Genomic DNA, 16,745 nt, shown 5'->3' on the forward strand with positions numbered 1-16,745 from the left:
ATTGAATTTCAAAGCCCAGCCCACAGGAACCTTGCACTGAACAGGGACAGGGCACTCTCCTTTTAAAAGCAGTCTGCTTGCAACACAGAGGGGTAGTTTAAGGAAACACTCAGGTTGCTTCATCCAGCTTCCAACCTTTAGCGAATGCTCAGCACTACCCCCACCAGCACCAGGCTGGGCTGAAGCCAAAATAAATGTGGCATAAAGCACAAATGCCCTGACTTGGAACTGGATATGGCCAAAGTGTTCTCGGGGGGGAAAGGAGCTTGAGACAGAACCCAGCAGCAAGATTGTTCTTTGAATTAGGGCTGACAGGGTGCCACGGATGCCCACTGAAAGTGGGAACACAAAAGGCACCAACTTTGGCTCCCATACCAGGCTTTAGGCTCCCAAACCGTTACTTGTCATACACTGCCCTACCAGCACACCAAGCGAAAATGGATCTGTTAAAGCAGAAGTGACTTAGAAAGGGAGACAAACCTGGCAGGGTTTCAGGTCACAAAAAGTTAAAATTACACTTTGACATGAAGCCAAGACTCCAAAGTCTGTCACCTCTTTGTGAGCTCTCACTCACTCTGTGCTGTGAAGGGCCTGATAACGGTTAAGCCTGATACATGTTTCTCACTTCAGTTATTGAGCAACATACTATTAAAAAAAAATAATAATAAAAAATCAGACTTACTCTCCAAAAGCCAGGAAGATACTTATTGAGCTATAATACAGAGCCATGCAGTTCTCTTTACACAGGTGATGGGAGATGTACCTAACTATGCCTGCAGAATCACTCTTGGCAGCATAATCTGCATGTGATCAAACAAACAACAAGTTCATAGGATCAAATTTGTACAATTCATTGCTAAACAAGCAAGTCTCAAGTTCATTTTATGTTTTATTTCAGTCAGAGAAAAGAACTCCACATTTGCCACATACACTCTAGAAATAATAGCATATAGGCACTTTGATTCAAACTGGCCACAAAATACTGCCCATGTAGCTCTTGGGCTTTAAAGCCAAATTATCACAAGTAGTTTGGGTAATTTTCAGTCTCCAAAGGACAGAAAGAAAAAAAATAATTACATTGGCTGTTCAATTTCAGGACAGCACACCTATAACATTCAGTACCTACCATGTCAGATTATTATTCAGCCGTGGGGGTTTTTAGGTATCTCTATTATTATCCCAGGAGAATCCCAGATCAAGCATAATCCAACCTGCAGTCTGCAGGCCAAGCCTACAAGACAATCCCACCCATTTCTCCATGGCACAAACCAGAGAGCCATTTCATGAACAGAACATGCTCCCTCAATAGCCAAACCCTCTTCCAAGCAGCCAAGCACTCTAGCCCTGGGAAAAGATCGTAGGACTAGACTCACGCTTCATCTTGTACGTGCACACAACCCACGTGGGTCAGGAGGACTGTGGGAGAGGGAGTGCAGAGAGAGGAGTCTTCAGACTGAGACTTGGATACTCATTGACCCCAGATCATCTTGAGCTACACATTCCCCACCTTTTCACAACCAAGCATCAACTTGAGAACACTGGCAGCATCCTGCCTTCCTCCTTCCCTCATCTAGTTCAAGCAGATAGACCTGGGACCTTAATTCTCCCTCCAATATGCATATGCTGTAGTCATCATAATTATTAACAAATATAGTTTACAGTAAGATGCAAATTCTTTAAAACACAGGTGTCACTGAAACTATTCTCCCAAAACCAGTTATCATACAAGTGTAGAATAACAAAGGAGAGAAGGGACCTCCTGCAGTCACCTAGTCCAACCTGCTCAAAGGAGGCCTAATTAAATCCGGTTGGTCAACACCATGTCCAGCCGAGTCCTAAATACTTCCAAAGCTAGCAGTTGCACAAGCTGTCTGGGCATCTCTGAAATCACCAGAGAAAAAGCAGATGCAAGGAAGGCTGCACCCCAGTCAGACCAACAGGTCTTAGGGCTTCCCTCTGACAGTAGCCAAGACTCAAGGGTGATCAAACACGGTCTAAGTGGTACCTGGAAAAGGAAAGTCTGCCTGCAACTGTTAACCACAGCTGCGATTTATGAATGGGCCACATGCTGCACCGTCATTCGTCACTGAAACAACAATGCTTACTGTTTCACTGGTGAAATTTTAATGGAACTAATTGACTAACGCAATTAGCCTACAATTCCAAATTTCTTCTTTATCAATGTAAAAGGTCCCAGATGCTCCCTCATGAATTCCAAGATCTCCATGCAGCTGTTCCATTACAAAATTTAGCAGCAGATTTACAATTAAAACAATGGGCACCAGAAAGATGGCTATTTTCTGAAATCATCCAAGGACCCTGGCTGTCTTAGTCTCGTTTTCATCTTCTTGCTGAGACTCCATCTGTAGTCTTCACAGAATTTCAGAGACATAGGTACAGAAATATACATTTCAGCAATGGGTAACAGAGCTCGAGAATCACACAATTTGCTCACAGCACAGTCTGAGATTTTGCTCCAACATTTGCCGCAACATTTTCAATTGGACGTTATAAGGAAAAAACCCAAACACGTTCCACTCTCTGAATATACAAGTTACCAGTGAAGACAAAAGCAAAATCCTCACCAAGAAGTGAATTCACAAAGGTCTTAGTGCAAACCCTATGGAAGCTCTTCCTTTTGTTAGGACATTCAAAAAACTTTCTCCTTTGGAGATACCAAGATGCATAATAAGGGTTGAACACACACTTCAGCTTTAAAACAACTCCACCAGAATTAAATCACACTTGAGACCAAAAAAAGCCCCCACCACTGGGAACTAGCTGTCATTCAGTCTGGCACTCAAAGAACATTCACTTTCTACTCAACACAGTCAACTTCTAGTTTCAAACCCAGCTGAAAGAATTCCTGCTACAGAAGTCACGATGTTGATCCAAATCTAGAACTTACAATTTTACCTAACAATTGGATATTGTTAAAGAAAGATTACAAATTATTTATTTTTTAAAAGAAGCTACTTAACTAACTTAGATAGCTAACCTAAGACATTTCAAACAACGGAAGCCACAATAGTAATTGGAAATACTACTCATCACATTTTTCTAGTTTTTTGGTGGGAAGAGGGAAAGAAAAGAGGAGAGATTATGACGGGCAACATTTTCAGATTCTTTCATGTAAATTAGTCAAGTGGGACATACAGATCAAATGTCAAATTATTTTGCTACTTATTTTTCAGATGGAAAGAAGAGGTTGCATGTCTGAAAGCTCATGATCTTACCCATTAGTCATTAGTTTAACATTGATTTCTATTATCTGCTAAAATCATCATGGATACATTAACAATACTAGTAACACAGCTTAGGTTAACAATGGTTCAAAACTTCCAGATGTAAGACACTTACAGTCATGACATTTTATTAATAGAAACACACATTCACTGACTCGTCTATATAAATGAAAACCTTTATTTCAAATGAACATTTAACAGACTGTAAGCCAAATCAAACCTTAACAGTGACTTACCAGGAAGCCTGTTCATGTTGACCCCTTGAGCAGAAAGTCCTATTCCCATGTACCTTCAAAAAAACCAAACAAAATATCAGTCAAGCACAGAATGGCCAAGCCACAAGATTTCCTGCAGCAGAAACATCGTGGTAAAAGAAACCCCAACCCATAAACCATTTAAGGTAAGAATGCTGAAATCGCTACTGAATTTCCATTACTTTTTTTAGTCTTTTCTTGAATCTAAGATAAAATGTCAGTCTGTTTTAGTGACTGACAGCTTTCTGATATACAACTACAACTACTCTTCAGCTCTTAATTGGTAGGAAAAGGACTAGAAAAATGATCAGCAACTACATTTCTGGTGTTTTGTTTTCATCTATCAGAAAAAATTTATATAGGTGATTAACAAGAGAGTAAAAAATGCAGGCATAGTATAGGAGAACAAATGTCTATCTAGCCTAAGACATTGTCTCCGAGAACAGCTGGTAGTGGATGCAAGGACAGAGCAAACAGTTGTCCTTTCCAAGAACATTCTTCCATTGTCCAACATGTATTTACACAATTTCCTAAGGAAAAGGTGGTATTCCTGTACTTCACACCTCACCAGATTTTCCTGCAATAATCTGATCACTTTCTGAACCTTTGCAAGGTCTCTGAAAAGGCAACATCCTGCAGCTCCACCATTTGATCACTGCCCAAGCTAGTTTTGCTTGATACTTGCATTTTTTGAATTGTAAGGTAGAAGAACAGAATTTCTCTGTTAGCTTTCTCAAGGATTTTCAAGTCCTCATTCATACCCCACTCCCCAACAGTCTCTTCTCAGGGTGCTCTACTCAGGATTGAGTCTACTCAGCTGTTCCTCTTATGGAAGTTCATCTATACCTCTTAACACTCTAGTACACTCCCAGTTCTGTATCTTCTTTGAGAAGCAGGGGGAAAACAGAACCACCAGCATTATTCACAACACAAACACACGGTGATTATTACAGAAAATAATGATGTTCTCCATTTTGGTTTCTATTCCTCTCACTCCTGGTCTCTATTATTCCATTTATCTTTTGACTGCAGACGAGAACTGAGCTGATTTTTCCATGAAACCTAGAAAAAAAGAACTTGTTCCTGCACTGTAAGAGGCGGTTCAGAGACCATTTTTCATGTCAAGTTTGGATTGTTTATTCTCCCTTCATGAGAAACATTTTAAATCTACCCAGCCTGAACTGCATCTTTCATTCTGTCATCCATAGTCAGTCCCTAATATTACAACTACAGTTGGCTTCACATAATCAGCAAAAAAATACAGTCTTACTAATAAATGACCTGGAAGTAAAATTAATCAGGTAGTGAACATCAGAGGTATAGCACACACCCCCACAGAAATCCACCAGTCAACATCCTCAGCTGCAGGGAAGAGAAGGGGCATGGGTGTGCATACATGGGCCATTCATTTCTCTGCCCTTCTTCCTACCTGTTAGCTACTTGTCTAACTGGTCATTCAACCACACAAGATCCCTCACTTGATCCCACGTTTCCTTTACTTTCCTCAGTTTTTGAGGCTGGACCTTGCCAAACAGCTTTTGTAAATCCAGGCAGACTGATCTTCATCTACTCCTGCATTCAGCAGGACTGTAAGGCATAGCCAGCCTTCACAAAGGCTCTTCTTCCTCACTGCAACATTTATGCACGTACCCGTTTTGTTTGTTCTATTTCTGTTAATTTGCATGGTCTGTAATTCTCTTAATGTCCCCTGGAACCACAGAAACAGGTACCCTGCTCAGTTTGTTTTTAAAAAGCTAACATGTTTTTAGGTTACTGCACTTTAAAATTAACAGTTACTGACTGTGGGGCTCTCGTTCCTGTAAATGTAAAATCTGAACAGGCTACACCCAGTATCCTGCTATTCTTTCACAGGTTCAGTTTTCTTCCTGTAGCTTCATCTACCACCTGCTCCATAAAACATTAACCACGTCTAAAAATATTATTTCAGAATCTGACCCTAAATTTACATGTCTCCAAGCTACATGGGTTAAGTCTCCTGGAGCCACTGTTCCCTGCCCTTGACTTCTCCATCTCAATTGTTGTCACCACCCCAATCAAATTGCACAGAAATGGTAATAACTGATTTTTTTCCTCTTCATGCAGAAATTTATTCCTCAGAGATCTGTAAGTTTCAGACCTCAGACTGTGATCTCTTTAATAGCACCACATCTTCACAAACATGCCCAACTTTGTCTTTCTTGTACACTTCACATCTTGGTAACATGACCTTCCAGCTTTTAAGCTCAAGGGCACCACCTTCCCTACCACAGCCTAAGCAGCTTGCCCAGTACAAACTGGGATCATTCCACCTGTGCTCAGGGAGCTGTCAGCCAAAGGTCAGCTAGCATCTGCCTGGGCATGCGCTCCCTCCAAGGAGGGATTAGAGGCTGCCAAGATACAGCCTAACAAAGGACATCCCAAAGGTTTCTGCTGCCACATGCCAGAGTAGCCAGGCAAGATATAATGAAAGAGTGGCATAGGGAGCAATCATGCAAAATTAAGCCCAGCATAGTCTGCAGTATGTCCTAAAGGAGAAAGCTCAACGGTAAAGACCAGCACTGCTCAGGAAGATACATGAGCTGGGCAGAGAGGAGGCAAGACTTTGGGGGCATTCATCCGAAAACCTAAACTTGCAGAGGACTATAAGGGTGACAGAGCCTATTCTCTTAGACTCTCTACTCCTCAGTAACAGTATAAATAGAAAAAAGCCCCGTTTCATCTGAGGAGGGATACCGTAACAGCTAGTACCTTTGTTGCACGGAGTCCAGAGAAGATGCTGTTTCATCTTTGGGCTAGGAACTCCTCTGAAACGCACCTGAGTGGAGATGTGAAGGACAGCATCGTGGCAATTACCAGCTAAGACAACAGTAGCTGGTCACTATCCTGATCTTATGTATCAGTGAAAGCTTTTTATGTACAGAGATCAATTGCTGGTTTCCCCTTCCTGATCATGATAGAAAACAGTCTCAAAACCACCCCTACCCAAGGGCCCCTAGCCTCAACAACTGCCACGAAAAGGACAAGGAAAGACTCTGGAGCACCACGAGCAAATTACCATTGCTGGAATGCAGAGGGGTTTTGATAAGGTCCTGCACCAGAAGATCTTAAAGAAATTATATTGGTATAAAAAGGAAGTTAACTCACAGACCAGTAACCAGTTTCAATGATAAAAGACCAAGGGTAAGAGAAACGCTTGCAGGAACACAGACATCAGGTAAAGACATCCTATTAGAGGCCCAGGACAAATACCTGTGACTTGAAGAGGAGATTTGGGAAAGCCAAGAAAAAGAAGGGAGAAAAGAAATAGTGTGGGGTGGGGACATCATCATGATTAAACAACGCAACAAAGAAAAACTACTCCCACCAGCCACATCCTGCAGCAGCAGGTCAAGGGAGAAGATCTGCTCCTCTCTATTCGACACCTGTAAGTACTGGATTCAGTTTGGGGATCTCCAATAAAAGGAAGAGTAACAAACCAGAGTAAGGGCAGCAAAAGACAGTTAGGAGGCTCACACCACGTGGTGTGTGAGACAACACTCAGGGAAATGTGTGTGTTCAGTCTTAGGAACAAAAGACAAAGCAGGGATCTCACTGCTGCCTACAGCTACCTCATGGGAGAGCACAGGGAAGGTGGAGCTGGGCTTCGGGCACAGACACCTCACACACTTGCCCAAAATCATGAGAGAAAACAGACAAATTTAACAAAGAAGACTCCAACTAGACATTACTAAAAATAGTTTAACTGTAAGGGTGATCAAATACTGGAAGAAGGCTCCAGAAATACTACTGCATCTCCACTCTTAGAGATGGTCAAAAACTTGGCTGCACATTGTCCTGAGGAACCTGCTCTAACTTTGAAGTTGGCCCTGCTTTGAGTGGGGAGCTGAACTGGATAACCTACAGAGACCCTTTCCAACCTAAATTATTCAATGATAACTTGACTTCAGGACAGTTTTGCTGACAGGCTGCAAACTCTTGGCTAGCAGTACATAAAGACAGACATCAATCAAGTTGAGAAAAGACAGAACTTCCTGAGGCACACACATACACCACAAGCTAAGTCCTGATCTGATTGCAGCAGCTGAACCCAGCTTTCTTCCTTGTCATCAAGGAGAACAGAACATCCAGGAAAGACTGGTTCCTGACCTACAGAACAACCCTGAACTCACACACAAAACATGCCACGATGACTGCTGCCTGGCACGTCACCATGATGAACACTTGAAGAAAAGCAACAAGGAAGGTTCTGCTCTGATACAGAGATCTCAACGACGGAAGAGACTTCAAGAGAAAATACTATGGGATCTCATTCCTTTGGATCCCTTAAAAAAAAAAAAATAAGCAGCCACACACACACTTCTCTGTATCAGATAAACCCCAATGATTTGTTCCTGTGTTCTATGGATAAATAATACTGCTGTATTAACCCTTCAACAGGAGACAGCTAATTTAAAAACAAAGACTGGCATGTGTTCTACTGACAAATGACGCTGTTGTTGAATTAACTCTGACTTGTACTAGACAATTCTTTAATAGCAAAATCTAGTATTTGGGAGCCTTAAGCTTTCTTACTTTCTCAGATCCCTTCATAAAAAGTTCTCCTGAACCATCTCCTGGTTTTACAGACTCTCCAGCCTGCTTCCTAACCCTGATGTTTTGGGAGGGAAAAATACTCTTTTAACGTTTCAGACCTCGAGCCAGATGTCTCTCAAGTCATTTCAGTCAACCTTATTCATTTTTTTTAAACCTAAAGGTTTGTTCTTTCCATTTTTCTCATCTAATAAAATTTCAGCTTTTGGAGGGTGTATCCCCATCCTCTCTCTCCCTCCTGTCTAATTATGCCAACTACCAGGTTGTTTTGAGTGTCTCCAACAGTTCACGCACTATTACTCTGATCCTCCAATATGATGATTCCTTAAAGAGTCTCCACACCATCTGAAAGCATTTTACCTTTTTGATTCCATCTTTTTTATTAACTCTTCTTAAGCTTCTTCAATTTCTATAGGTTTGTTTTCTGGCTTTGTTGTTGTTGGGTGATGGGGGGCGTTTGATGAACACTGAAGTGGTTGGGTTTGGGGGTCTTTTTCTAGTGCTCTTCAAAGGAAGCACATTACTTATGGTCAGTGCTGCAGAACAACTTACAAACACACATTTTTTGTAAACATTTTCTGCACTGCTCAGAGCATGAGTCAGAAGTTACATCCCTTCTCATGAGTTTCCCGACTAGCCTCTCTGAAGCAGTCATTTATGGCATCTAAAAATTCAGTCTCATAGTCATATGACATATAGACATCTATTAAAAACAAACCAAATTTTAAGGATACATTTACGGCCTTCCAGGGACAATAGAGAAGTACAGAAGATTTCTCCCTTAATCTGCAGGGAGAGCTCTAGCTCTTCCTCTCCATCTTCCTAGCGCACTGGCAGATAAGACAGCATGCTTGTTAGCATTTCAATTTTCTTATTTCTACTGAGTTCAGAACCCTCTGTTGCTACAAAGTTTTCCTTGCTACATGGTGGGGTTTGCTATTTTGATTTTTTTTCAACTATTGTGTGAGCAGTCAGGATCACAGTTCACAGCTAGAACAACATTTCAGGTCTCTCTTGCTTCAGAGACCAGTGAGAAGAGCCACCTCTGCCAATTGTTCAAGCCTCAGGGGAGCTGTGATTCAAGGTCTCAAACTGTTTGAACACACAATAAAGGCACATCCAAGCCTGGTGCAATAATAGCAGAATGCTTGGTCCTGACACTGGCAGGCCCAAAAACACTTAGCTGGAATTTTAACAGAGAAAGCTGACACTGCTTCTGCACGCAACCTTGGCACACAGCTTCATCAGAATCATGGCTGCAGCACTTTGACGGCTTCCCTTCTGTCCCCAATCCCTTGTTGGGTCGCTGCACCAAGCAAACTGTTGGAAGTTATAAGAAATCACCTAATTGTTGAACTCTGATAAAACAGGTCATCTCACACTTCAGTTTATCCTGCTTAACTTTATTTTCTATGTAGATTCAACCTCCCTCTTTTGTGTGCTGCAGCAAATCCTGTGCACATAACCAAGGGCAAAACTGCATACAAGTATCTTTCCATTTTCAGACAACACAGCTTTAAATTAGGGCTAGAGGCTTTTTTTATAAAAAGTAAGTACTACAAATCCAGAAATTCTAAATTTAAGATTACACTTTCATGTAGATAAACACCACCATGGAAACGTATCACTTAAAAAAAGAATTAAAACAGTGAACATGACCATCAGCCTTCCTGGTTCACAAAATTTTGCTCTTCAATTTACGCTCCCATTTAAAGCCCAATAAAAACTTTAAAAATAAGACCATAATAACTGTAGAACTGTACACAGAATTTGCAGACAAACTAAAATAAAATGAGACTCTCTCACTATACTGGGTTTCAGCTCCACAGCCTAGAGCTTATAGCCAGAACATCAAGTTGTCACATACTTGATTGCTGGTTATTGTTTTAGAAGATACTAGCTACTTTGCTTTTCCCATCTACTAACAAGTAACATATCAGAAATAATGGATAAAATGAGCTTTAAGACCTGCAAAACCTCAGATTAAAAAAAGAAAAACATCAAACCACATTCTGTTCTCCTGAAAATAGAAAGAAAAAAAAATTCACCTTCAACACTACCACTAAAAGCATTAGCTGCTTTCTGAACTTCTTGGTGCAGAACAGCTTCTCACTTCCTCGATTCCAAACGCTTCAAACCAGTTTTGTGTATACAACAAATTCAGAACTAGTCAAACGGTATTTATGGGCATCATCAAGCACAACCTACTGTTTGTTTTTTAAAATGAATGAATTATAACATTCAATATCATTTAACATAAATCTCTATAGAGTCTGCCTGCATCATCCCTGGTTTTGGAGATTTCAGGCCTGGACAGACTCCATATGGAGTATCCATTAACCGGAGTCTCTTTTACAGGGATTCAAAGCGCCTCTTACAAGAGGGTGCACAGAAATGTTAGCACCTACTTTCAAACAGGATTTTTTTTTGGGGGGGGGGCGGGCAGTTGGGTAACAATACATTTAAATCCATCATCTATCATATGCAAGACATATACCTTAACTAAAGCCAGGCAAAAGTGACCTCCTAAGAACAATCTTCTCAGCAGTGAACACTGAATACTTGGAACTGCCCCCCCCCCCCCCCCCCCCCCCCCCCCCGTCAGAAGCTTCAGAAATGCTGCATCAGTAGATCAATTCCAAATAGAGCAGACAGACAAAAATAAACGCAGACACATGTTAGTGATTCAGTCAGGAGAACAGTCTTGTTTCCACTTACCAGCAGCCTGAGCAGTTACCATAGCACCAAATTCTTCCAGACTTCTACTGCAGCACCTCAGCCCTGCTCAGTCAATACCAGTTGCTTTTTAAAGTTTGAATAGACTGAATCAGCAACACTTACCACCAGCCGCAACATCAGCTCTGCCTCTTTTCTCCATGCACTGGCTCTCCTTGGCCACAGCAGATGAATTTCAAAGGACCCTGGTAGCAAGCCCTTGTGCCAAAAGATTCTGGCTCCACACACGCCTCTGCACAACACACGACCAGCAGGATTGCCAGTATTTTTCCCTCTAGATATAATCCTACCACAGTCACGGTGCTGTTAAGTTCAAAGAGACAAAGCTTTTCAGCTCCCTCCCCCAGTTCCCAAGTACTTCAGCAGTAAGTACCAGCCTGTATGCCACTCCAGCACAGCAACATTTAAACAGGACACCATTCACTTCTCGCTCCTAAGGGAACTTGTGTGGCAGATTCTGCAGTGCAGAAGTTTTCAAAGTTGCAATTTAAATCTGTAACTTTCAAAAACAATTTTTTTCTTCTGCCAATAAAAGGCTTTCCCTCGAAAAGTGATGGAAAGAGTCAAAATGGTGACTGTACTTCTAAATTAAAACCTGTTACAGATACAAAAGATCTCAGATGCACTGACTCAGCCAGGAAGCACTGTATATCGTCACTGGGCAGAAAGTATTCAGAGAGCTACAAGAGAAGTTACTTCAGAGGAGTGACAATATGTGACTAACCTAAATTAAAATAAGGGGATCTCTTAAAAAGGCGGTTCTAAGCATTACACAGTCATACGAGTAGAGGAGTACACTGATGGGTGGATTCCCCTTCTGAGGACAAACTAAACGCAGCCATGTGACAAGCAATTCTTTGAGTCAGAAGTTGTTTCTTGAGAACAAACATACCCACAGAGCCTGCCAAAAAGTCAATGTAAGAAAAGTTTTTTGGCTAGTCTAAAGCTACTTTGTGCAAGCAACCCACAAAAATCCTCATGAACCCAGCAGAAAAACTTAAGAACAGACCTGCCCTTTGACAGCAAGTAGCTACTGTTGAAATGGCAGCACTTGGATCTATTGGGCTTTTCAAGTGCAGGAACGAAGGATTCATTGGGAAGAACAGAGAAGAACACATCAGCAGAACTCACGTGTAACTGGACTTCATATTCCTCAGTTTTAAGAATTCCATGAGCAAAGAACATCCCTCTCTGAATGCCTGGAAAGCACCTAGCACTTGGGAGGCACTGCTACATGCAAAACCAAGGTGGGGCAGAAGAAGGGAGAAAGCAGTTAAGTCTGTGGTCCTAACTAGACCAGGGCAGTATACTGCAAACATATTTCATCTACAAGACTTTCTCCAAGAAACTTAAGAATGCTCATCTCAGATGCTAGTTTTGACAATTAGCAGAGCAGATTTATTAAGGCTCTGCCATGAAAAGAAAGATATTATGGTTCCTCTATTTATTTCTTAACCTGTTGAAAGGTACCTAGCCAGGATGGTGAAGCAATCCATACCACTTTGCTTCCAAATGCCTGTGAAGTTTACACAGAAGGCAGACAAAATCCACTCCATCTTAAAGCTGGGGAAACGAAGGTGGAAAAAAAAATACATTAGTTTAGCACTGGTTGGCTATCTAATGGTCACAAACCTAGAATTCTTCTTTACCACGCCAGTGACACCCTGACATCGTAAAGCATGCTAAGCATGCTGTAAGGGCGGGCTGCTATGTATGCCGATACACCGAGGCCCAAACATGAAGAGTTAAACCCAGAGACATTAAATAACCTGTTTTCTGGGCCATGACTTCTAACCTGTTTTGTGGGCCATGACTTCCTGTAAAGCAGTTGTTCCTTGCTCAGTTAGCAAGCTAACAATATCACTAACGTGCAGTAGAAATTCCTGGGACTGGCATTTTATTACGTGGCTTGGCCAAGACCAAGGAACCCAGCCGAGCCTTGAGTTAAACAAGGGATGCTCTTCTCTTCCAGAGTAGAGTTTGTGATCCAAAGGCTTACTGCATCCTGCAATTTTTTTTTCTAATAACCACTCCTATCTGGTGGGAATCCTGTCCTCCCAGATATCATGCACACCACTCTTTCAACACACACAGCTAAGTCTAAAATAATCAAGCTACATTATTCAGAGAAAAATAATACAGCCCATCGCACTGGTTGCATTTTAGAGGCTTCCATAGCCTCTTGCGCAAAGCTCTGAACTATCATTCTTGTTGTCTGAGGTGGGCCTTGACTTTGTGCCAGGTTTAAAGAGTGGCAAGAAATGATAATCCATATCAGTTCACCACCTGAAACCACATTGTCACAGTTATGGTGGGGGAAGGGGCACGTTATTTTAAGGCAGTGAAAAAACAAGTTACACCTTCTTAAAAAAATTACCTATGGTACATAAAATACTGGATTCCAACTGTCTCTGACTCCTCAGTGTAACAACAAATATTTTAGCACCACTTCATAATGAAATATAATAAATCTCTAAAGTGGAAGCAGTTCTGGTTTTATTTGTGGATATTGCACTGTTCTGTAACGGTGCTTCAGAAATAGCACTGACAGACTCCAGAAAGAATCCCAATTCCCCAAGCAGAGGCTAGTAGAGACAAATAACACAAGGCTGAAAAAAGGTAGATAAAAGGCAAGAAAACAAAATTCTTAAAGAGTTCATTAAAAACAACTACAAGTATCCTGAGGCATGGAGGAGCCCACTGCACATCAGCCCTTAGAAAGGCAGAGAAGCTCTAAAAGCCAAAGAGCATGGAAGAGAAGGTGACTGAGCAGAACAAAATTAAGAGGCAGCAACCTGGTAATACAACATCTTCTCGGTCAATTTATGAGTGTAGCATACTGACAAAACTACAAATGAAGAATAAAAAACTATTTTTGCTAGACCAAGGTATCAGAGTCCCAGCTCCCTTCCAATTTTAGGATCACGTTCAATGTATCTGTCAGCTGTAGGAAGCTGTAGGAAGGGTCAAATCTGTCCCTTTTCTGTGTTGTCTTCAGGAAGGGACAAGACTGATGATGTAGATTGGCAACATATGTAGGAATACTGAAAGACCACAAATACAGATCAGAGAAGACGACTTGACTTGAGCACCATTTAAGAAAGAAAAGTCGAAACACAAGCCTCTCCAGGCTAAAGTCACCACTAGGATCAGGCCAGAATAACCAACATCTCTATCTGTCACCCTAAGCACCATCACATCCAAATCCTGCAACATACTGTGGTCGAAAACACCTGTAGCTGAAGCTAAGCTGTCCCACCAACTTAGTTTTACAACTTCAGATTTTTACACTCTTGACAGCTGACTTGTTCTCCAAGTCTGCTGGTATTTAACAAAGTTCACATAAACTGTGTTGGTGGCAAATGGTGCATTCACCCTGGGAACAGCATAAAGCATTACTGATATTAATTCTCTGATTATTTATTCTGGTTACACCCAACTGAGTAAGTAGAACTTCAGTTTGTCCTGGTGATTAACAAACCTCACTTCCAAATGCACTGTTCAGAGTTGCTGAAAAATTTTATCCAACAGATGGGGAAAGTTAAAACAGGTTTCCACGACTGAATGGACTTAAGATGGTTAGACTGGCAGTCAAAGCAACAGGCCATTTTTCCTGGTGTGAACAAAGCCTAGAAAACAGTAAAGTCACTGGAGGTACTGCTAATATCTCACAAAGGCATCCGAAAAAGGGTAAGTTATACAAAGACTGCAAGTTTCACAACGAAGACTAATTTTGCATTTCAGTCCATCATGCCAGACAGTCAGCTCCAAACAGCAGCATGAGTTCCTGTTTTCTACACTAAAACCCAGGGAAAAACATAAATGCAATACCCAAACCAGAAAAAACACACTCTGCTGCCAGGTAGCTGGTTTTGTTAAGAGGTACTGTCCCATCCTTACAGGCTCTTTTGCTCTGGTTTAGACTTTGATCAGGAAATGGATGGTAACAATCCTTATGAAAAGATGGTTTTTCCTGAGAACACAAGTTTTCATAAAATTACAGAAAGAAGTAACTGCAATATTTATGCAAGATCTATTTTTTTAAATTATGTGGAAAACATTACAGAAAAAATAAACACAAAGTCTTAATACATGTATTTATGAAACAAGAATACTTTCTCTTTAAAACAGCGACGGCCAGAGTTAAGAGTGAGCACCGGGAAAGCAACACACACTGAATTCACACATTTTTACATGCTGCCACCTCCCCAACAACGAACAAAGGCTAGATGTGGAACGCATCAATATCAAGAACTTCTAAACAAGAAGGAAGATCACATCTCTAGGATTGAAACCATAGCATGTGAATAGAGATCCAGTCTTGTACCACAGGTACAAACAATGTAAATCCCATTCCTAGAAAAGCAATTAAGAAAACGAATCTGGCAGTGCCATCAATAGAACACAGTTAATGCAACTCAGCTTTACAGGGTCAGTGGTGCAGCTGAAGAGAGTCAAGCTTCACAGCAGATGATAAATTCTTTAGCTGTTCATCATCCCAGAGCTTCACAAGGAAAAAAGTTCCCCTCTCTGTAGAAGTTATGCAACTTGTGCAATTTAATTATGAAACAGATAATTATTTAAATGTTCTAGGCGTATAGATCTAAGCAATCAGTTCCCATTATTCTACGATTTGACTTATTAACTGCAAACATATTCTGAAGAACTGAAGCATAACAACGTTTAGCACATATGGCAAAAGTGAACTCTAGCGAAATCAACTGAACATCCTTAGAATATTACTACCTTTTCTATAGCAGACATTCAGAAATAGCAGGGGGAGGGGGGCGGGAAAACACAAAACCAGAAACCACCTTTCCCCGAAATTTTTCTTCTTTACTGTGTAAAAATCTCACAACTCCAAGTAGACAAAAAACAGAAAAAAGAAAAATGAACACACAGACAGACATTATTACAGCCTGATATCTAGATCTCAGACTTTAGATATACCTAAATGCACACTTCACAAGTCAAAGTCACACATTTCCATCACTACTTCAATTTTGTTTCCTAATTTCACAGATTAATGAGAAACGGATATTCTACCATTACAATGGATGGACCCATGACACTGCTATAAAGCACCGAGTTTCACTTTCCACTTAATTGAATTTTTTTTTAAGTGGCAATTAAAAAAACAGTTATCAACTTCAAAATCACATATTCACATCTCAAAACTTGCTTTAAATCGAAAAAGTTGCTCTTGGTTTTGCAAGGGTTTAGCAGAACAACGACAAAAAATAACTAATATGAGATGCCATCAATTGATGCAAAACCTCCACAGAAAATGAGTGTCTGTACACTTCCGAGCACCGAAGGGCAGTCAGTCAGTGGCTGAGCAAGCAAGACTGGCTTGGGCAAGACTGTTTGCAGATGGGAACAAGGTGAGAACTGTTTACTGAACCTACTTGGGGGGGTTATTTATGTGTTGGTTTGTTTAAATGAACGTCTGCGGAACAGCATAAATTCAAGTAAGCAGACATACCTGCAAACTGAGTAACAACCCCCCTCTCTGTGTTGGTTTTGGATTCTTGGAAACCAGGATGGAAAAAATCAAAAGGGGGAGGGAATCAATTATTTACAGGCTTATCAGATACAAATAAGGGATCACACAGCACATGCAGACACTAGAAATCCTCAGCTCCCACAGAATATCCCTTAGCCTTCCCTAAAAGCCACATCCAGACACACATGACATTATAAGGTGTCTGCAGTATAACCAGCTGATGGGTCCACAGAACAACTGTGCCATTAAAGCCACTGACAGCAGAGCTTCATGGATAGTCCTTCTATCAGCATCTGGAAAACATTAGAGTACACAAGCAAAAAGCCTTTCAAAGAGCAATCACACTCGCCATATGCTGAAGACAAATGGAAAGTTGGCAAGGAAAAATGTAAGCAAGGAAGAGAGGCGCAGATT

General features: G+C 41.1%; 1 protein-coding gene across 9 annotated transcripts in view; it reads right to left on the reverse strand.

Moving 5' to 3' along the window:
- RANBP10 (RAN binding protein 10) overlaps positions 1-16,745 on the reverse strand; it is a 90,679-nt gene that overhangs the window by 66,853 nt on the left and 7,081 nt on the right. For 6 of the 9 annotated variants that reach the window (XR_008825606.1, XM_056360268.1, XM_056360267.1 and 3 more), the window contains one exon: positions 3,482-3,534. Coding sequence is in view for 8 of the 9 variants with exons in the window: in XM_056360268.1 (XP_056216243.1) it covers positions 3,482-3,534 (53 nt within the window). In the remaining variant the exon portion in view is untranslated. Of the gene's footprint in view, positions 1-3,481; positions 3,535-6,247; positions 6,271-10,807; positions 10,828-10,930; positions 11,547-16,745 lie in introns of those variants that run through there. The other 3 variants (XM_056360270.1, XM_056360273.1, XM_056360271.1) reach the window with 3 other exon arrangements.

This window comes from Falco biarmicus, chromosome 15 (genome assembly GCF_023638135.1).
Source record: "Falco biarmicus isolate bFalBia1 chromosome 15, bFalBia1.pri, whole genome shotgun sequence".
Lineage (NCBI taxonomy): Eukaryota > Metazoa > Chordata > Aves > Falconiformes > Falconidae > Falco > Falco biarmicus.